This window comes from Pholcus phalangioides, unplaced genomic scaffold (assembly GCF_987345545.1).
Source record: "Pholcus phalangioides strain wild (caught in Gottingen) unplaced genomic scaffold, Ppha-v1.0 ptg000024l_1, whole genome shotgun sequence".
NCBI classification, from domain to species: Eukaryota; Metazoa; Arthropoda; class Arachnida; order Araneae; family Pholcidae; genus Pholcus; species Pholcus phalangioides.
In genome coordinates this window covers 315,670-338,192 of record NW_028301616.1, presented here as the reverse complement: position 1 = coordinate 338,192, position 22,523 = coordinate 315,670, and the positions used below count along the sequence as shown (strand labels likewise).

At 34.5% G+C, this 22,523-nt stretch overlaps 2 protein-coding genes across 2 annotated transcripts in view; one reads left to right on the top strand and one right to left on the bottom strand.

The window, feature by feature from the left end:
- The window catches only part of LOC149068534 (salivary peroxidase/catechol oxidase-like), a 129,460-nt gene extending 123,886 nt beyond the window's left edge, over positions 1–5,574 (top strand). The window contains exon 16 of the mRNA XM_089250820.1: positions 3,987–5,574. Coding sequence (XP_089106946.1) covers positions 3,987–4,068 — 82 coding nt within the window. The 3' untranslated portion in view covers positions 4,069–5,574. The remainder of the gene's footprint in view (positions 1–3,986) is intronic.
- Positions 5,575–12,799: 7,225 nt separating this feature from the next.
- The window catches only part of LOC149068532 (ER membrane protein complex subunit 2-like), a 62,431-nt gene continuing 52,707 nt past the window's right edge, over positions 12,800–22,523 (bottom strand). The window contains exon 10 of the mRNA XM_089251381.1: positions 12,800–12,993. Coding sequence (XP_089107507.1) covers positions 12,916–12,993 — 78 coding nt within the window. The 3' untranslated portion in view covers positions 12,800–12,915. The remainder of the gene's footprint in view (positions 12,994–22,523) is intronic.

Here is a 22,523-nt window from a genome sequence, read left to right as displayed (position 1 = left end):
AGCGCTGCCCGGGTTTTCTTCAATGAGGCTGTTTGGATCACGTGATATCTCCCTCTTTCTTTGAGGGACATGCAAACCGTGTCTAAGTTATCCAATGTGACGACTTCATGAAATAAACAAATATTTTTCCCCCTTTTTTAAGGAGAGCTAGGTATTTCGATCTCCCCCCCCCCCAAACTTCAAATTATCTATTTCTGCCTGTTTCTGAAAATGCTTAATTAAAGCTGTGGAATTTCTTCGATGTACTTTACGGACCCATAATTGATTTTAAAACAACCTAAGCTTTATCAATTTATGCAGTTGAATATCAAAAGAAAATATGGAGAACTTAATTTTCATACTTGAGAAGATATAAATAAAAAGTTGAAATCAATGTTATTCCATGGATATCCAACTCAAAAGTAGGTCCGGATAATTACTTCATATTTAATCTCGCTGGCTTCGTATATCTATAAGCGAACTCAATATTTCAAAAATCGAGAATTCGATACAATTTTTAGAATTATTGATGTTACAGAAAACACCGAATTTTCGCATTTCTACTGTAAAATCGGCAATTTTAACACTGATTTCTATGAGGATCACCCTTTTCGTGACCCTCAAAGCGATGCTGATGATGATTATGACGTCTATTCAAAACGCCTCATTACTGGGAGTATTGAAAATGTGGCCAACCATTATAAAGGCCTAAACTATTATACATATGCATACGGTAACCCCGTATGCTAACAGGACTAGAGAAGTAACAAACCATTGTAAAGGCATAAAACACGTCTGAAACGCTTTGCAAGGGCACCACGGTAACCAAAGTAAAAGTTCGGAAAGTGATTGTTGAGACCCAAAAACCATTGTTGCCCGACAGTTTTTTGTCCATTTGGGGCACTTGCCCTGCTCTGACGAAATTTTAAAGTAGATTATCGTTCAAGTCGGGTCACATTTCCAGGGGTGGGAAGTGACCAAGTCCATTTCGGAGCAGCTTTGGAGCAGCAAAATTCAGGATTCGGAGCAGTTTTGGAGCAGCAAATTCTGGATTTGGAGCAATTTTGGAGCAGCAAATTCTGGATTTGGAGCAATTTCGGAGCAGCAAAATGTGGGATTCGGAGCAGATATTTATAAATTGGAGCAGTGAAATTAACAAGAATATTTTCGTTAACAACCCTTTTCAAAATAAAACTGCACTGTCTTTTGCTATGAAACATCTCTTCATCAGCTTGATTTTTGTTTTTGGTGTTTTAGGCTTTTGACACCTTGTTCTTAGAGCGGCCGTCATAAAATTTTTTGCACCCGTCTATTTAGGATGATTTTTGCTTACTGAGGGCACTATTTGCTGCCTTGAACAGCAGCACTTCAAATGAGCTAAAAAATTTTTTATAAGTTTTTAATTTTTTTATACTTGGAAAAAAATTGTTGCAAAATGGGAGAAAATTTCGGAAGTATCAACTCGATGTTTGGCGATTCAGCACTCATTATCTGGCGAGATTGGCGATCTGACACTCGTTATTTGGCGAGATTGGCGATTTAACGCTCGTTATTCGGAACCATTGGCGATTTAACCCTCGTTATTCGGCAACATTGTCGATTTAGCGCTCGTTATTCGGCAACATTGTCGATTTAGCGCTCGTTATTCGGCAACATTGGCGATTTAACACTCGTTATTCGGCAAAGTTTCTAAACTAACATTCGTAATTCGGCGGACATGCGCTTTTTACTCCCGGAATGACAATTTTTTACACGAAACATCGGGATTTAACACAATGACAATCAACTACAGTAATTTCTGCTGCTTCCAGTGACGACTTTTTTTTTAAACGGAAACACTCGAATTTGCACTTTAAAGCTGAAAGGCACTGCAAACCATCTTCCACAATCACGGACAATATCGGGATTTCGCAATGGAAAGCCCGATCAGGGGCCGATAGTTTAAGTATAGTGGAATAAAACACGCTCTTTTCGTAAAGAAACGTTTCGTGGCTAGCAGGAACAAAAAAACTTTTGGCGTCCTTTCCGAAATTCCGGGCATACTGAAGCGAAATTCGCTATTTGGCGCAGAAAAATGCGAAAATACGCTATTGGAGCAGGATGGCGCAAGATATTAGTTTTGGCGCAGTGCGGCGCAATTGGCGCAGAGTTCCCACCCCTGCATTTCGTATATATGCAAAATTTGGCGACGATCGATCTAAAATTGTAGATTTGTATAGAGAACACACACACAGACAGAAAATCAATTATATATATATATATATAGATTAAAGACTATCATTATTTATACGCTTTGGATTACATTGACTTTGAAGTACAGGCGGCCCTCGACCTTTGCGCACAAGTGGTTCCTGAAAAATTACGCGAATGTTGAATGTTCAAAAGTAGAGGGATATAAAAAAAACATAAAAAATTTTACATATGTATTTTAAAATATATTTATTGCACAATATACATAATTAAGTTGGTGAGGCGTGCTTAATTGCTTTATGTTATAATTATATTAACTTATCAAGAGTTAGTTGAACACCATCTTTTTTTCTTATCTTGATGAAGTGTTCTATAACATGCTGTATATTTTTCAATTCATTATACACTGAAGAGCCCAAAAAACTGTATACCTGCCTAATATCGTGTAGGGCCCCCGCGAGCCCGCAGAAGTGCCGCAACACGACGTGGCATGGACTCTACTAATGTCTGAAGTAGTGCTGGAGGTAATTGACACCATGAATCCTGCAGGGCTGTCCATAAATCCGTAGGAGTAAGCGGGGGGGGGGGTGGAGATCTCTTCTGAACAGCACGTTACAAGTCATCCCAGATATGTTCAATAATGTTCATGTCTGGGGATTTAGGTGGCCAGCGGAAGTGTCTAAAGTCAGAAGAGTGTTCCTGGAGCCACTTTCTAGCAATTCTGGACGTGTGAGGTGTCGCATTGTCCTGCTGAAATTGTCCAAGTCCGTCGGAATGCACAATGGACATGAATGGGTGCAGGTGATCAGACAGGATGCTTACGTACCTGTCAGAGTCGTATCTATACGTATCAGGGGTCCCATATCACGCCAACTGCACACGCCCCATACCATCACAGAGCCTTCACCAGCTTGAACAGTCCCCTGTTGACATGTAGGGTCCATGGATTCATGAGGTTGTCTCCATACCCGTACACGTCCATCAGCTCGAAGCAATTGGAACCGAGACTCGTCAGACCAGGCAACGTGTTTCCAGTCCTCAACAGACCAATGTCGGTGTTGTCGGGCCCAGGCGAGGCGTAAAGCTTTGTGTCGTGCAGTCATCAAGGGTACACGAGTGGGCCCTTGGCTCCGAAAGCCCATATCGATGATGTTTCGTTGAATGGTTCGCACGCTGACACTTGTTGATGGCCCAGCATTGAAATCTGCAGCAATTTGCGGAAGGGTTGCACGTCAGTCCCGTTCTTGCATGATCTTTTTCCGGCCGCAGCGATGTCGTAGATTTAATTTTTTACCGGATTCCCGATATTCACGGTACACTCGTGAAATGGTCGTACGTGAAAATCCAAATTTCATCGCTACCTCGGAGATGCTATGTCCCCTCTCTCATGCGCCGACTATAACACCACGTTCAAACTCACTTAAATCTCGATAACCTGCCATTGTAGCAGCAGTAACCGATCTAACAGCTATGCCAGACACTTGTTGTATTATATAGGCGTTGCCGACCGCAGCGCCGTACTCTGATTGGTTCCATATCTCTTTATTTGCATACGCATGCCTTACGAGTTTTTTTGGCTCTTCAGTTTATATTCATAGGTATCCAGTCATCTGTACTTCGTATAATTAGCGGAGTGGTTCATCGTTTCGTTCCATGCCCTAAGGCAGTGGTTCCCAACCGGGGATCGTTCTTATTATTAAAAAATGTTACAGTAGTTTAGAAAAATGCTAGATTTAGTTAATCCGACGCCGACGAGAGAGAAACAATAATTTCATTGAAAGATCCCAGACACATATACTTTCAAATCTATTTTCTAGGAATCCAAGGTTAGACTGTTCCGGTGATGACATTCCTAGAATCGACTTCTCAAAATGGCGAGACGCAAAGTACAAGAAATAGAGATAGCAAAGAAATAGGAAAGAAAAGGAAGACAACATGGAAATGGATAACGTGTCCCAGAATATCAACAATTATTATTTTTTTGGACATTGGTGATTTGAATTTCAAATTTCAAGAGTTCAGAAAACTGGTGCTTGTACATTTGCATATTTTGAACTGTTCTCACAACTCAATCGCATTTCACTATCCGAGCAGAGTGAGAAGCAAAAACGTTGAAAACCACATGATGGCGCCTTCATAACCATGTACATAGTAACTGAATAAGGATGATGATGATGATGCCATGTCAGTTCATTCAACAATCCACGGGGAAGAATATTTTATGAGTGGCCAAAATGAAACATAGGAGATGTTTATATATACTCAGGATTCGCCACATACTTACTGAATTTCACACAAATGTAAATCAATTAAACAAAAATTTTTTGTAATACATTTAGGAAATTATTATATTCTTAAATATATTTTGAAAACTGCTCACAAATGTAAATTGAGAGAAATTTACAATTCTGTGTTCAGATGGCAAAATGGTACAAGTCACTTTTCTAAAATTTCACAATGGCAAATTTGTAAATAATATTTTGCCATCTTGTGATACTGGCTTTTTGGCTTATTACAATTTGCCTCTGTTGTTTCCCCATAAACTTAAAGAGAAAAACAAAATTTTGCCAACTTCCAAAATTTTAACAAGCAAGACTGGAATGCAAACTAAATTTTTTGGGAAAAGTGACACACATAATATTTTGCCATCTGATCACAGATAGTAATTAAAAAAAATTTCAGGTTATGACAGTAAAACAATTAGTAAAACTGATGTGCATGTTGGCTAATTTAAAAAGCAAATACTCTCAGGAGGTGTCTTATCATGGGAACCAAGCATTTTTTTTCTGGCTAGGTAAGCCTGATTCATAAATTAAAAATCTTCAGTAACTTTAAGATTCCCCAGCTTCATTGGTCAACCCGTTTTAAGACGCCACTCATAAGTACAATAAAATTTCTACACATGCAAAAGTATAAAAGAAAAATGTATATATTTCATGTAAGCTTATTAAATTATTTATGTTCTATACAATGTAAATATGCGCATGTGAGAGATATTTTCACATAATTGATAGTCTTCTATCCAAATGTACATTTGTTAAACATTTTCCCCTATAAATTACATCAAAATCGAAATAATCTGTACACAATTTTGGAAACTGTCATACTCCATATGAAAATAGTATGACTTTTCAGATGTCCTATAACAAAATTTAGAGCTAAAAAAATGCATGTGAAATTTACTGATTATATGTTGTCCGCAAAATGTGTTGCTGGATAGGATCAGATAAGTTGTATAAATGTGTTTTAATTATTTGATATATCTTTTAAATGTATGTAGACTTCACTTATATTGTCTCATGCCATACAAGAAAACAAAAGTGATGCGGTCATATGGTATGACTGGTCAGTTGCACGAGTGGAAAGTGTTAAGTTTCAAATAAAAGCCATTATATATTTTAAAAATTTTTTAGTTTCTTATATTTTTTTTACTCAAAGACACTTTTTACAGTTGCTCATTTTATTTGAATTTCATTGGTAAGTTTTGGACATGAACTGAGACGAACAAAAAAATTAACATTTGGGCATTACTGAGATGAACAAAAAAAACACACACAATGAAAATTTAATCAAAATTGATCACCGCAAAAAATTTTATGGCAGGTCTTCCTGGAAGTAGAACACTGATTGAATAAATAGCAATAGCATTCCTCAGCTTACATTATTCTCCCACATTAGTCGGTTTGTCAGGAAACAGTGAAGGAAACCAGCATGCTGTGAATACCTATATTTTCCAGTCTGCCAGGAATGGACTTTAAGAGTCAATTGAATTAGCTGATTTGGATCTTATCTGTTCCCTACATTTCAGAATCTTTGTATTACAGACTACGTTCAGATAGTTCCTGCTTTATGTTTGTATTTGCTACTGGATTTCAGATAATCAGCATATTCATTCATGTAAACCAGATGAGTTAAATGGAAATATATAGGCCTACAGTTGTACCCTGATATAAAAAAGTCAGATTTAATATTCCTTGTTTTAACAATTTTTTTTTCTTCTGAATACTAGTGAAATCAATGAATCCCTATTTAGCGAATGAAAACCCTCAATATAAAAAAAAAATTCCAAACTATCCTTAATTATTTTTATTTATCATCTGCCAAAACCCAATCCGAAGATTTGATTTCCCAGGATTTGACCTTGAGCTCTTCTTTAGAGACAAACTAAAATGGTGAGTAGGAATGTTCTTTTCAATAAAGGAAGCAGTAAAACCATTTAGAGTGTGTGGGGGAAAGGTTTCAGTGGCCAATCGATGTACACCAATACCATAAAAAATTATGCTGTCTGCATGTTTAGAATTTATAGAGAGAAAAGAGTTACTTCAAATGTTTTTGCTCTGGCTCGACAAACAAAGAATAGCGGATCATCTGAAGCAAAAGCATTTTTTGGTTAGAAGACAAATGACAATTTTGATAGAATTTGATAAAAATGTGGACATATACCAAACAGTGCCATCAAGCAATTCTTTCATGCATCCTGATTTTATTCTCAAGTTTACGCAGTCGACACTCTTTATAATGACCTCACATTATGGCGACCTTTCCATAACAATGACAGGTAGGTTAAAAGTCCCCAATGTTTTCATACAATGACTATCATATATCTGTGGTGTTTGATCAGAACATAACTCCAAAATCACATTTTTTGAGTTATAAGCATTTTCATTGTCGTTTAAAAATCAAAAATAAAGCATGCACACAAATACAGATGAAAATATCATACATCAGCATGTTGTTTAGCCGTATGCACATATTTGTGCATTTATCTCACTTCTAATTAATTATAATTGGTATGACTTTCTTTGAGATCAAAAAGACTTTCTTTGAGATCAAAAAGCCATTTTTTGGCGATATCATGTTCTGACCAAACTTTTTCATATAACTTCCGTTTTTGAGAGAATGAAGGGGGTCATTATATACAAGCATCAACTTGCATGTATGTATATATATATATATATTTTTTTTTCAATTGGCATCAGAGAAAGAGAGAGGAGATAGAGAAATAGGTTGTAAAAGCAACCCTAAATAAGTAGCTTTTAAAATTTTTTGCATTCTGAGTCTAAAATTGGGATGAGCACAGATGAAAATTTAAAAATTGAAATGAAAGAGTGACTAGGGTTATCTTAAGAGCATCATGGGCCCCCGAGCCAAGTGATTTTTCTGAGGCTCTACCTGGGAAATTCTCAAAAGATTCAACTAAGTCTCATTTTTCTGAGGCCCCTCTTTTCTTGGTGCCCGGACGAGTCCATGCGTCAGCATGCAGAAAAACAACCACAATTCAGCGTCCAGACTTGCCAAATTTTGGAATCCAGAAATTCTCCCGGGGGTGGGTACCCCCAGTATTTAAGAACTCTATCAAAAAAAAAATTTCACAAAACAATTTTTTTGAAAAAAAACCCCATTTTTTTTAATTATTTAAAGAAAAAGTTCCATTCCCCCCCAAGGCAGGTTCTTCATTGCCCCTGAGCAGGGTTGGGTTTTTGACGTCGAAAACTGGTTTTTCACGTGACAAGTGTCAAAAACTGGTTTAAACCGCCAAAAACTGTCAAAAACCTAAATGAATGCTTTGGGATGTTTCGAATAGAATAGGTATATAACCTAATGATGAGGCACTTTGATGTTATAATGTTTCATTTTCAAACACTAATTTCTTAAAATTGAAACAAAATATTAATTATAATTTGCGGTTTTGAATTTGAGGTACAAAATGTCTAGAATAGATATATAATTAATAGTATGGTTCATTTTTACCACGTACAGGGGTGGGAAGTGACTAAGTCCATTTCGGAGCAGCTTTGGAGCAGCAAAATTCAGGATTCGGAGCAGTTTTGGAGCAGCAAAATTCTGGATTCGGAGCAATTTTGGAGCAGCAAAATGTGGGATTCGGAGCAGATATTTATAAATTGGAGCAGTGAAATTAACAAGAATATTTTCGTTAACCCTCAACCCTTTTCAAAATAAAACTGCACTGTCTTTTGCTATGAAACATCTCTTCATCAGCTTGATTTTTGTTTTTGGTGTTTTAGTCTTTTGACACCTTGTTTGAAAGAGTGGCTGTCATAAAATTTTTTGCACCCGTCTATTTAGGATGATTTTTGCTTACTGAGGGCACTATTTGCTGCCTTGAACAGCAGCACTTCAAATGAGCTAAAAAAATGTTTATAAGTTTTTAATTTTTTTATACTTGGAAAGAAATTGTTGCAAAATGGGAGAAAATTTCGGAAGTATCAACTCGATGTTTGGCGATTCAGCACTCATTATCTGGCGAGATTGGCGATCTGACACTCGTTATTTGGCGAGATTGGCGATTTAACGCTCGTTATTCGGCACCATTGGCGATTTAACCCTCGTTATTCGGCAACATTGTCGATTTAGCGCTCGTTATTCGGCAAAGTTTCTAAACTAACATTCGTAATTCGGCGGACATGCGCTTTTTACTCCCGGAATGACAATTTTTTCACGAAACATCGGGATTTAACACAATGACAATCGACTACAGTAATTTCTGCTGCTTCCAGTGACGACTTTTTTTTAAACGGAAACACTCGAATTTGCACTTTAAAGCTGAAAGGCACTGCAAACCATCTTCAGTTCCACGATCACGGGCAATATCGGGATTTCGCAATGGAAAGCCCGATCAGGGGCCGATAGTTTAAGTATAGTGGAATAAAACACGCTCTTTTCGTAAAGAAACGTTTCGTGGCTAGCAGGAACAAAAAAAACTTTTGGCGTCCTTTCCGAAATTCCGGGCATACTGAAGCGAAATTCGCTATTTGGCGCAGAAAAATGCGAAAATACGCTATTGGAGCAGGATGGCGCAAGATATTAGTTTTGGCGCAGTGCGGCGCAATTGGCGCAGAGTTCCCACCCCTGCACGTAACATCCGATAACATGTAACTAATTTTGCGCATTTTTCTACACCTAAACGATTTCTACGTTTTGAATGGACAAATCCAAAGTTAGAAAATACTCTTTCAATGGAGGCTGAGCTGGCGGGACTGGACAGCAAAAGCATTGCTAGTTTTATGAGTTCAGATGCAGGCTCAGCTGAAAAAGCATTACATTTAGAAAGTCCTTTCCACCAAATCACAGGGTTTGTCATTCTTCCTGCTGCACTGAAATAAGAAGGTGGAAAAGGAGTTTCTTCCGCTTCATATGAAATTAGCAATGGCAGACAACCTTTAATTTTCTCTGTTGCCCATGTGCGAGCCAAATCACTTTGCACATCAGTCAGTCCTTCACCTTTATATTTTGGGTGCAAATTATATGCCAAATAATGAAATGGTCTCAGAATCTGGTTCATCCTGTTTTGTATCTTTTCAATGTGAGGCTGAAGAGCACTTTCTTTGAGAAGGCTTAGCCAAACACGGCATGAGTCAGCTATTGTAGCTGTATCTGTTTGAAGAATATCCAATGTAACACTTATTGGCTTGAGTTGGAATGAAAGATCTTTCACTGTTTGTATAAATTATAATTGTTGATTAAAATAACAATTCCTTTGTCATTTCGTGATCTTCTACTATTTTCTGAAAAAATGACCTATTGTGTAAAAATGTTTCAAGACAAGTGTACTCTTCCATCGAGTATCACCAGGTAATTGGGGTTTTATTGACCCCATATATTCATTAAGCCATCCCGAAGGCAAATGATGGTTTCTAAAGTATTTTTGTATTTTAACCACCTGTTTGAACACAGCATCAGGTGTTAGATCTTGTCCGAGTAAGTTGAGCCAATGAGAAGAGCACCCATATTCTATTAAATTTTGGTCAATCTCATTAAGCAAAAGTTGCCTGGCTTTCTCCATTACTTTCGCATTATCAGTTACAACTGCCTTTACTTCACAAGAATATTTATCGTGGGCCAAACGTATGGAATTGTCAATTATTTGCTTGTGGTAATCTGCATTTTTCATAATAGCACCACACTCAACAGCTTCAAGAAAATAGGATTTACCTTCAGAATGTATACATGTAGCTATGACTGGATCGTTATGAATATTGCTCCATTCATCTTCAATTAAAGTTACAGCTTTTCCACCGAGATTGTCTTTTGCAGTTTTCTCAACCTCTCTTGTAACTTCATCAAGCAATGACTGAGCCAAAGCTTTTCTACTTGGGGTATTATAACCAGCTCGCAAAGCAGAAACTAGATCTTTGAAACTTGAATGTTCAACAACACTGAATGGGATATTATTGGCATAAAAAAACTTTGCCACTAATAAATCAATTTTTTCAGTTGTAGCAGAATTTGATTTCACAATGAAGTCATCAATTTTTTGCTTCTTTTTTTTGAGTGAAAATCTGTTGATTCCAACAAAATAATAGGTTGTGAAGCAGTGGACTCTGTAGATGCTGATGTAGTTGCTTTTTGTACATCAGGTATTTGTTCAACATCATTGCCCCTTCCAATACACTGAGCTATATGGCTCTTCATCCTGCCCACACGATTACATCGCATAACTCCACAATTAATGCATTTTGCATATATCTTTCCATTTTTCTCTACTTTATCAAAATTTTGCCAGGCTATATGCTGTGGCCTTCCACCACGATTCATTATATTTTAAACTAATAATAGACTAAATATTTATGATTTCTTAGAAATTGGTTTCACTAAACATAAAAAAATATCAAATGAAATTTCTGAAATTGGTTTCCATATTAATCCTCACTACTTTACAATTCAAACAATAAATAGCAAAGTTGGACTTTTCTCTAGTACACTGGTCTTTGTCCTCTAAGGGCAGCTGGTGTCTTTATTGGATTATAAGACCATCTGCCCCTAGCATGATAATGCAGTCACTACTGTTGCTGCTTCTTGAAGGAAAAAGAAAACCCCTGTGAGATAATATACCACTACATTTAGATCTGTGATGCAATCCCCATTCATGAATTTTCTAAAAATAGAACGTCAGAATGCATAGCCCAAGGTTAGAAACTGTGGTAAGAATTAACAATTTTGATATTGTAATATAACTTAAGTAACTAAGATACTTTATATAAAAAATATGTATATTCAGGCTACTTTTATAAGGTCTTTTTGAAGGGGAAAAAAACACTTATCATTTAAAAATATACCACCAAATGTAACCCAAGAATAGAAACTGTGGTAAAAATGAAAAATTTTGACTAATAATGAACTAATTAATTTTCAGGGGAAAAATTATTTTAGGATAATTTAGTATTTTGATTGCTGGATATATATATTCTAATGTTATGTACAATAAGAATATTGTTTTAAATATCTGGGATTGTCTAGATAATATAATAACAGAAATCAACATTATGTATAGCAAGCATGAAAGAACTTTTTAAACATGTATCTGTTGTAAAAAAAAAAAGTAGAGCAGATGTTGATATGCAAATATATATATATATTCATATATAAATAAACAGTTGAAGAAATTTTAGAAGGTTGAAACTATCTTGAATACATTACATATCCTTCCGTAGTTTTATGCTTGCTCTACTCAAATTCTATATTTTACAAGTATATATACATGTATATAATTGTCCAAAATAATTATGTGGGGGGGGGGGAAGATTATTTTAAAATCACACATTATGCATTGCAGTATAGTCACTTTAAGCATTACATGCAATCAATGTGCGCATTTTCAATGGGAATTTATATGTTGAAAAGCAGTATTTGAGGTTTTTGACAGAAGTTTTTGACGGTGGGTTTCAACCACAAGTTTAAACCACGGTTTAAACCATCAAAAACTGACATGCGTCAAAAACCTGCCAACCCTGCCCCTGAGCAATGGAACCTGCTGGAGGAAAATGGAAATTGCATAACCCTGAGCAATGTATAATATTGAATTATATTATACTGAGAATATAATTAAATATCAGTTTTTCCATGCAGAATAGAGAAATCACATCTACATTCTGTTCATAAAACATAACTGTTTACTTTTATGGATGCTATCAGTGATTGATAATCTTGGATATATGAACTTTTATATATATATAAGCAGTTTTATATTTTCTTTCTGAAGACATATTTAATCAGAGGAAAAAATTAAAAAACTTCAAAGTACAAAGCTGCTGATGAAAAAACTTGTTTACCGCACGGCTGCTAATGGAATACAATAATGATTATACAGGAATTTCGGTGACCAAGGGCATCCTCCTGATAAATGATTGCCGATAAATGCTACATATACAATTCACGTCTTTGTCAGTTGCTTAAATGTGGTCACCAAGACTTTTTTTACGGCTGTTCGATGGAAATGACCACGGCTGTCCTCTATAGGTGTTTTCCATAATGACGACAGCAGTCATTGACGTCACTACAATGCAAAAGCTCGCGTAAAATCTAATTTTCTGTCAAAATCTCGAGAAATTTTAACAAATCCGGAGAGCGGGAAGAAGGGTGAAAAATCCGTAGTTTTCTCCTTCCTAAATCCGGAGAGTTGATAGGTCTACAATGTGCAAGTGTGAACAGTGATTTTGTACTGGAATCATCATTTACAATCTTATTGGTAACATACGTAATTCTCATTGATATAAAAAAGGACTTTCAATTAACAATTTTTATTGCTTTTCAGTATGAAAAATTTTACAAAAAAAAAAATTGAGAAATTCAGATCTACAGAGCATATGATGAAATAACACCAACACACAAATGAAACAAGATAATTAAAATTTAATAAATTAATTCTTGAATAACAAAGGGAAAAAGAGTATTTTTTACACAAATACCTAAATATGAAATGTTTTTGAAAGAGTTCCAAAGTTTCATTCAGTTGGAAGGTGACAACGTTAACATGCTAAGCATGCCTTCCACAGACTTCACCTGGGAATCGTCACACAGCCTTTCCTTTAATAAAAAAATAAATATATAATGAGTAAATCAATGTGAATATGAAGGAATAATATAATGACCAAAAACATCAGCAAACTCGAACTTCAATGGCTCAAAGTGCTTCCAAAACATTAATGGGCTTGCAACCAAAACAAGGCAACTTCATTTCCATCAATTTTTTGCAAACCGCATGTTAAACCATTAAACCAATATTAAAAAATTCAATTTCCAAGTTGCCTTCAGTATTTATCTCCAGTCATTGTTCATTGTTTTTACATGACTCGGCTCTATTGGCATGCAAATATATTTCCTGTATGAATTCAGGGTGAATTTTTAAATATTGGAGCTGTCTCCTATTTCCCTACAAATTTATGAGGAATAATTTTTTCTAAGAGAATTATTTCCATAAAACTTTACTGATGCGTGTGTTTCAGCATTTCATTTTTAAACTTGAGAGACACATAATTTTCCCCAATGACAAAATTACTCTTTCTATGGGTCATGAATTCATGATCGTGATGAACTGGTTTGCATGTGTCCATGGACCATCCAATGGGATCATACATGGACAGTCCCGTTCAGTGTACACGAGCTCTAAGGAAAGATTGAAATCCATTGCCTTTGTAGTCTAGTGCTCTCAGATGGTAAGGGAGAGGATGTGGGTCCCATTCCCTGCCAGAGCAGTTGAATTTCTCTTTCTCCTATATTCATCTTCGCATCAGCTATCTGTTTAAAACCATTGTATGATTAGCATGTGTATTGTCCCAAAGAACCCAAGCACACATAGTGTGGACCTTCACTTACACATAAACACTCAACCAGCATGCAAATTGCAACTGAATTTCCAAGTCATTTGGAAAATACAGTGGAACTTGGATAATTCAAATAGGATTAATTCAAATAGGATTAATTCAAATTTTTGAACAATTCTAATTTCAGGAATTGAAACTCAATTCCCCCTTGAGTTTTCTATTTGATTTAGTGTTGAAATATTACCTGTTTAATTTGAATGTTTTTTAACCTCAATGTTTTGGTAATTCGAAGTTGAATTACGATGCATCACATGTAAAATGTCTTTTTGTTAGAATTAACAGTACATTCCCCTTAACGTTTATAGTCATAACCTTTTTCTTTATTCCGTGGTTCACTTATCTTTTCCAGAATATAAAATGTAGCCAATATTTAAAAAAATTAAAATCCACAAATCTGAACTTTTTTGTTGCGGTTCCCAGCAAGAAGCAATGACACTCCAGTGGCGTAGTGGTAAGATGCTCGTCTTCCACAATGAAGGTCACCATCAAAGTCCACGGGTTCAAATCCAGGCATAGAAAGTTAGAAGCAAGTGCTTTACCTACTGAGCCTAGGGCAACCACCAATGGATGGAGCCTTCATTTTCCACCCAACTTCACTGGTTGGAAATTGCTGTATGCCGATATGTGACTGGAGTTGGTGTGCAGTTAAGAAGCAATGATTTAATTATTAGTTCTCCACACACACACTGGATCTTGTCTTTCTGCAAGCTGGTGGAGTTTTATTGGATCTTGAATGACTTCATCAACACCTGCCAATGGCTGATTTATATGCCACAACTCAACATATACAAAAGCGTATTTTTTGGTGATCAACTTCTCTACAGACGGAATTGTTCACAGCTGGAGTGCTGTAATCCCAGTCACTTGTAAAGTGAAAATGTTTCGGAGATTCAATGCTTTTCTAGCATTGTTCATTTATTTTAAAATATTAATGTAGCTTAGCAACATTAGAGTTCAACTCTAAGAAAAAAAAATTGTGGTTGACTTATGGATGTGTTTAAAAAGTAAAAAATAAAGTCACATTGTGAATCTTCTCATAAAAGGAACGGAAATGAATCTGAGAAAGCAGCAGAAGTCCCTATTATTTGCAGAAGCTATGGAGATGTCAGAAAAAAATTCAACTGTTAAAGCTAGAAAATTACACTTTATTTTCTAAATCAACTTGAAGATTTTGATCCAAAAGAAAACAAATCGAAATTACAAATTAAATAGTTTTGTGACTTTTTATACAAACAAATTGCAACAATGAGGAAATTAGCATAGTAAGTCATAGTATTCAATACATTTTCATATGATTATTAAGAGTTTTTGTGAAAGTCTAGCTATTTCTTAGTCTTTCAAGTCTACATTATATAAATGAATTGGATAATTCAAATTTTGGATAGTTCAAACTTTATGTTGTAGTCAGTGTATAAAACGATTGACTGTAAAACATAGTATAGTGATATCGTGGCATACAAATTTTTCAGCGAATGAAGATTTCTTAAACGTTTTTCTGCCAAGGTTAGCAAATCATGCAGATTCAGATAATGAGTATTTTAGTTGATATGGGTACATGCACTAACGTAAAAAAAAAGAAAAATCATGAGCAAAATTTTTGTGCCAATCGGTAAGATTTAATACCATACAAAACAGTAGGGACATACTAGAAACCAATCTTTTGCGTGTGTGAGAGAGAGAAATGAGCTGACTATCATATAGCACACCACACACAATTTTTTTTCACTATAACTCACGAAATCGCCTACACACAGCAGCATGCATAATGTAAAATAAAAAGATCCTTTGTATCTCAACTTCTTTCAGACAAAACCATTGACTGTAAAACATAGTTCACATCCAATTGTGAAGTTGTTCATCTCAGCCTTCAGCCAGTCCATCTGTCTTCCATATTTTGAATTGAAATGCAAATACTTGAATTTTCATGTTATGCAAGTATCACGTTAAGGGTCTATGTGCTTTCTGCAAAGACACTTTTTTAAATAGGAGACGAGCTCACATTCATACCTCAAAAATCAACTTTAGCCAACCACCACTGCGCCGATGACAGTGTTTGACCCTAGAACCTTGTGATGCCCACACGGCTGTATAACGGCTATCAATTAATACTCGAATGACTGATGTTTCCCTAACCTTTGCTTTAACAGATGCCAGTCAAAATGACTGGAATTGGGTTTCCACTACGTACTTCAGATTTTCATAAATTTTACCACATGTAAATGTGCATATGAGGGTAGGTAAGCTATTAAACATGAAAGAAAAATAGGAGTTTTTTAAATAAAATTTCATAACTCAATTTCATTTTTAATACCAACCCAAAAATTCCCAAATGTATAACTAATAAAAACTATTTCCCATTCTAAACACTATGAACTATGACTTCAGGTGTATTCACATACAACACACTCTCTCTTTTTTTTCAATACCTGTTACACTAGAAATATCATTTCTGCACACAGATTTCTTACCCACTGAAAATAAATTGCTTCTTTTATTATCGGATAGCAAAAGCTAAAATTGCTGTCTGTTTCCTGATACAGTAGCGCTTGTTGTCGTCAGCAAAATTCTAATTTTCAAGCAAATAGAGTTTTATAAGTTCTTAAAGTAATTTCAACAAGGAGGAAATATAATTCTCTATTTTCCAGATTTTTATCCCCTCCACAAAAAATGAAGTAAGCATCTATTTTGGGCTTAAAATTTGGAAAAAAAATTTCAAAGATATTTTTTAAGATATATAAAAAAAAGAAGATATTTTTTATTCACCATAGAAACCATTAAATTCCTTACAACTCTCATCTGGTACATCACAATCAATTAATTCATTACCATCACCAGAGTCACTCTTATGATTTCAGTCACACATCAAAGAAATTTTGTGTGTGCGTGCGTCAGAAATTTGTTAATACAGTAAAACCTCAATAAATTATTCAGAAATTATGACGGCTTAAGCAGAGCGATGATTTAAGCAAAGTGCAGCCAGTTTCAATGTGCAATAGTGTGGAAGGTCACATAAATTTAAAGTAGTATGACATTTATTGGAATTACAATATACTAGCAAAATTTATAAATTACAAAAAAAAATTTTCAACCTCTTTTGAGCTTTTAATATTTTACTTATTATGGTAAAATACACTGCTGCACTTATGATTTTTAATTTTGACTGATCAGAGCAACAGTTAAGGCCCCTTTACATGTGCAATTTTCCCCGCACACCTGGAGCGGAATGTTTTTGCACGAAGGATTGGAAGCAGTTAGAAGCGCTGCGTTCAAGAGTGTGTGGTTAAAAAGAGACATTCTCACACGTGCTCTTTCCTGCATGAAAGAATGCCCCGTTCTGAACTGTGTGTGTAAAGGGAAGTGTGTGGCAAAATTTGCATGCTTTTTTGCATGGGGTGTGGACTTTCAGGGAAGTTCAACACTCCACATTCCTGGCGAAACTTCTTCCCTGTTGGCAGATTGAATTTGGCTGACGTTTGTGCGGAAAAATATAGATTTCAAAAGCTGATTATTATGTGAATTATTCATTCTTTAAAATAATTTCAATAATTATTAATTGAAATTACTGCTACTAATTTATGGTAATTTTTTATGTAATTGATAAGAAATAGAGAAATAAATTTTGTGATAGTTAATTTTGAATTTTTATTATTGTTTCAATTTGGCTTTCATTTGTTCGCTCGGCTTTAATTGTTATAATTATCTCTTAACTACAACTTCTGGTTTCACAATCGGTTATACCTAAAATTATAATTTTATCGAAACAAAAAAATCAGATTTTTTTCTTTAATCAATTATTGACGCGGTTGTGCAGCTGATGTTTTTTTTTAATACTACCAGCAAAAATATAGATAAAAAACATAACAAAATTACTGCAGTGAAACCTTGCTACAACGATACTCAATAAAATGATAAATCCTTCTACAACAATATTTTTTTTCTTGGTCCGCAGAGTATCGTTATATTGAGGTTTCATTGTATTTTTTTGAAATCGTGGTGTTATTTTGTAGGGCTTTATTTCAGAATTTTTAAAAATTCTTGATAGATTTCTCTTGGTCATATTAATTTCCTCAAAGAATCATTTCAACTTGCCAAATCAATGTTTCTGAGCGTAAGCAGTTCATAGCAATAAAAAAAAAATATAAATAAATTGAAATATAATTTTTTTCAAATTTTTGTAACTATATACACATTCTTTGCATGCAAAGGAATTTGTTATGTGTCATGTTATGACAGCAATAAAATTAAAAGTGTGAATAGTAATATATTTTTTTAGTTGGATATCATTTATGTGATATTGGATGGTTTTTGGTTTTAAATGAAATCAGTGATAATCTTATGGTATGAAACGTCCCTTTTACTTTGTATTTTGAACATTGCTCGACCTTGGACATCTTTTGTGACCTTATCATGAAAAAGTACAGCACATTGTTCACTGAACACCTGCTGTGAGTTGAATACTTTGTGAAGTTATGCATACAGAGTTGGCTGGATCTAATGAATAGGGTGCTTTTTAAACAGTATTGTTGACATTCAGATAATGGAAGTTCTTTCTACACAACCCTCAATCCCCTTTAAAGTTTTTTTTCTAGTGTGTTGAAGTCAAATTTATACTGTCAAATTTAAATCAGAAGCTCTTAACCTTTTTAGCCACAACTTAAAAAACATCAACATCCACTTTGTGTTCCCCAGATCTATTTCCAATTTCAAAAATATGCTTATTGAATAAAATTCTAAATGATTAAATGTTTTGATTTCAAAATTTCTATAGACAGGTGTAGTATAGTTATAGGTAGGTGTCTTGAACAGGAATGGAACCAGTGCCCCAAATTACTGAAAGGCTTTCATTTATTATATTATTTCTTCAATTCTGGATTTTTATCAATTTTGTAATAATTTTTCATCAATTATGGATTTATGTACATATTTCTATCATTAATTTAAAATTTTGAAACTAATTTCTTTAAATATTTATTTTCTATTAAAAAAGCAATTATTTTATTTAAAAAGAAAAAAAAACCGAACTTATAGGTTAAGAGCCCCTGCTTAATCCATTAATGCCGGTTGGTAAGAAAATTTGCCATTCAATATTTTAATTTTTTCTTTGACAATAAATGGTGGAAGTGGTTTCACTCAGTATTTTTTTGCTTTCAAAAAATCAAAGTCATCTTTAATGGGTTAAACTATTTTAAATTTTTCCACACCCTGAGCGTAAATGAGAGCTTGCGAAGTTATCAAAATAATAATAGTAATGTAACATATCTATAAATCTGATAAAAATGTCAGTGGATAAAGTAACCAAATCAAAGTTCAAAAATTATTACAATATCCTAATAAATTTAATTACGGTACTTGAAACTAATTTATCATTTCTTTAAAATAACAATTCGTTGGAAAAAAAAGAAAAATTGTCACTCAAATAGACTGAAAAAAAGTTATCGCTGAAAAAAATATTTATATTGTATAAATCTTTTCTTTTATAAGAAGGAAGGCAATGCAGGAGATGAGAGGGATTCGCCCAGTTTTTGCCCGTCGGTTTGCGTTTAGACATACGATTTTGAGCCCACGATTCAATGCTGGAATGACCAGTTCCAGCAAGCACACCTAACCGTACATTTTTTTTGCCTTCACATGCACACTCTTGAAGGCGGTTCTGAATTTGTTTAAGCAGTACGCAAAAGCATATGTGTAAAGGGGCTTTTAGAATATGTAATTAACGTTTTTCTACAATACAATGATTGCTCATGAATTTTACATGTACATGACACTTAACTTTGGAGATGTGAATTCCTCATCAGTAGTTCCTAATACAAATTTTGTATTAGGAACTACTGATTACCTTCTATTTGTATTACGAATAGAAGGTAATCTCGAACAAAGGGTCTGATTTTGACTTGAGGGTGTTCTGGGCAGGGCAAAGCAGACATTAGAAAGCCTCAACTTGAGAAAACGTGTGGTTTTTCAACAAAGACATTTTGTTTACATTTGAAGCCCCAAATTAGTGAGGGCTTGTGCAGGAACCTGCTCCAGCACATACAGCCCCTAACATTTCAAGAACTGTTTTTTTAGTGGGCAAATGAACTTCCTCAGCGACTTGAACTTTCGTGACTTGGACTGTTTTGTTTTGGTACATAAGACTTTTATGGTCACTTTTAAACATATGACAATGCTGTTATCAAACTCTTTCTGTAAAGAGATCCATAGAAATAATCTATTCTTCTCTCTCAAAATTTTTCATACTGATGTGTTAACTGACATTAGCAACAAGTAAAAGCATTTTATGGCATTGTTATCTATGAAAGATGGATGGGACCAAACAAAAATAATGACACAACTGGCGCGACTTATTAGGTTGAAAATTTACTGAGATTTTACTGAATCTATAATACTATCCATGTAAAACAAATCCCCCTCCTATTTTTTGGGCCCAATTTTTCGCAGAAAGGAGTTCCTTGCAGACGTTAAAATATTGTATATAGTTTTTAACTCAATAAAAGAACATTTCTCTTTCCTTAATCTGGAAAAACATTCAATGAAGTCTTAGTGTTTTATTAAAATGGTTTCATATATATATGAGGAACCTTGAATTTCTCAAGAAATTTCTTTTGGATCTTTTGATATAGTAAAACTTGTCTTCAACGGAATCGCAAGGGACCAAGATATTTTTCCATTGAACAAAGGTTTCCACTTGATAGAGGTTCAATTGACATAATATGTAAAATTATGTAACGATCTCGTATGTAATTGAAGTACAGTATAATAAAAAATAAATCAATTGAAAATAAACTAATTAATTTAAATGTACATAAAATAATATACAGTGGATCCAGCTTATAACATTTTTCAAAAACCACAACTAAAAAACGTTATAAGCAGGAAATGTTTATAAAAATTATAAGACAGTTTTTCACCGACCATAGCTTTTTTACGTCATTTTTAATTTATAAAAAAACATTGAGGTACATATAGTGATTTAATAAAAAGCCATTATTTGTTATAGCCAGTCAAACTATAACAGTTTTCTTTTATAACAGTCAAGTTTCCGTATAATACCTGGATGACATCACATGGTACATTTTCTTGTTTTTAAACAAAATATTGAAAAGTTTCTGGTCCTTTAATTACTTCTGCAAACATTACAATTGGTATTGGATGTGGTTATCATTTACAAATTTAAGAGTTTTTATTTTTTAATTTAAACTTGGAGCTTTTCTTTTTAACTTGCTCTGAGACACTGTGACTCGAACTGTGCTCGGCAAAATCTAATGCTTTTACTTCATTTTCCAAAATTTAAAAGGCCATGAAAGCATCGTATTGGCTGTTCTGTGAAGAATTGAATTCCAAGAAGTACAGTTGGGAAATCTGATTTTCATTATCTGAAAAAGCCGCTTTGAAATGATACTTGATGTTGATGTCTGAAAATCTGTCAAGTTGTGTATGTTTTGTGTCAATGTCACATGCCACTCTTTTGTGGTTTGATTTTGTATGAATAGATTCAGAAGTGGATAAGAAAGACAGCAGTTTATTCCTTTGTTATATGCAACAGTCTATAACACCAATATGAGAGGATTCATTTTTTGAAATCAATCTAATGTGACAAATTTTAATAAGACCACAACGGAAAAGTAACATCTTATGAGAAATTTTTCTAGTTCTTATCTAATAGTCTTAACTTCCATCAACCATATGTATTTGAACAATGGTAAGGGCAATTATGTTTTGAAAAAAATTTAAACTATTGTTGTTAAATAAATTAAAAAGTTTTTAAACTATTGTTGGATAAAGGGAACAAGAAAAAAATTTTCACCACTAGCACACACATAATTACTATTTTCGTTTCTTTACATGGAAAGTATGTGAAAAAAAAAAATGCTGATTTAAAGGGAGGAAAAAAGCCTGATGTGAATTTCCCGAATGTTGTAAGCATGGGAAAAGCAAAAAGTTTAAACGTTGAATCCGGGAAAAGTTAACATTATCAATATAGGAAAAAGTTAAATTCACGAAAATTAGTCATACTAAGTACAAATACAAATACAAATACAACGCCACAACAGGCAAAATGCCCAACGAGGTGGCTGATAAAAAGATGCCCATAAAAATATGGATGTCATATGTTTCAAAAATACAGCAACCCAATTAAAAATGCAATTAACACAAATTACAAACAATATATACACATGATAAAATATTATACAATGCCCATAAAGAATACTTATGGTTGTCTTATTCTAAGAATGGATAGCTTCTCGATTTACCCCAACATGTTTATCGTATTTCTTTTTAAACGTGTCAATTGTGTTACAATTTACTACCTCCGGGGGTAAGCTATTCCATTTATTAACAACCCTATTGGAGAAAAATTCCCTGCGACACCATAACCTTGCATTGTCCCTCACCAATCGATACTGGTGTCCCCTTGTAAAAGCAGTCGATTGGCGGTGTACTAAAAGTTCATGGTCCATCCTATCCATCCCATTGAAAATTTTGAACACTTCGATCATATCTCCTCGACACCTGCGTTCATCCAATGTAAACATATTCAAAAAATGAAGTCTCTCTTCATAACTCAAGCCCTGTGTGCCAATAAGGACACGCGTAGCTCTTCTCTGCACCCCTTCAACCAAGTCTATGTCCCTCTGTAGGTATGGTCTCCAAAGCCTTACAGCATACTCCCGTCCAGGACGAACTAAGCCTCGAAAAAGCAGAAGAATGACTTTAGGAGAACGCGAAGAGACC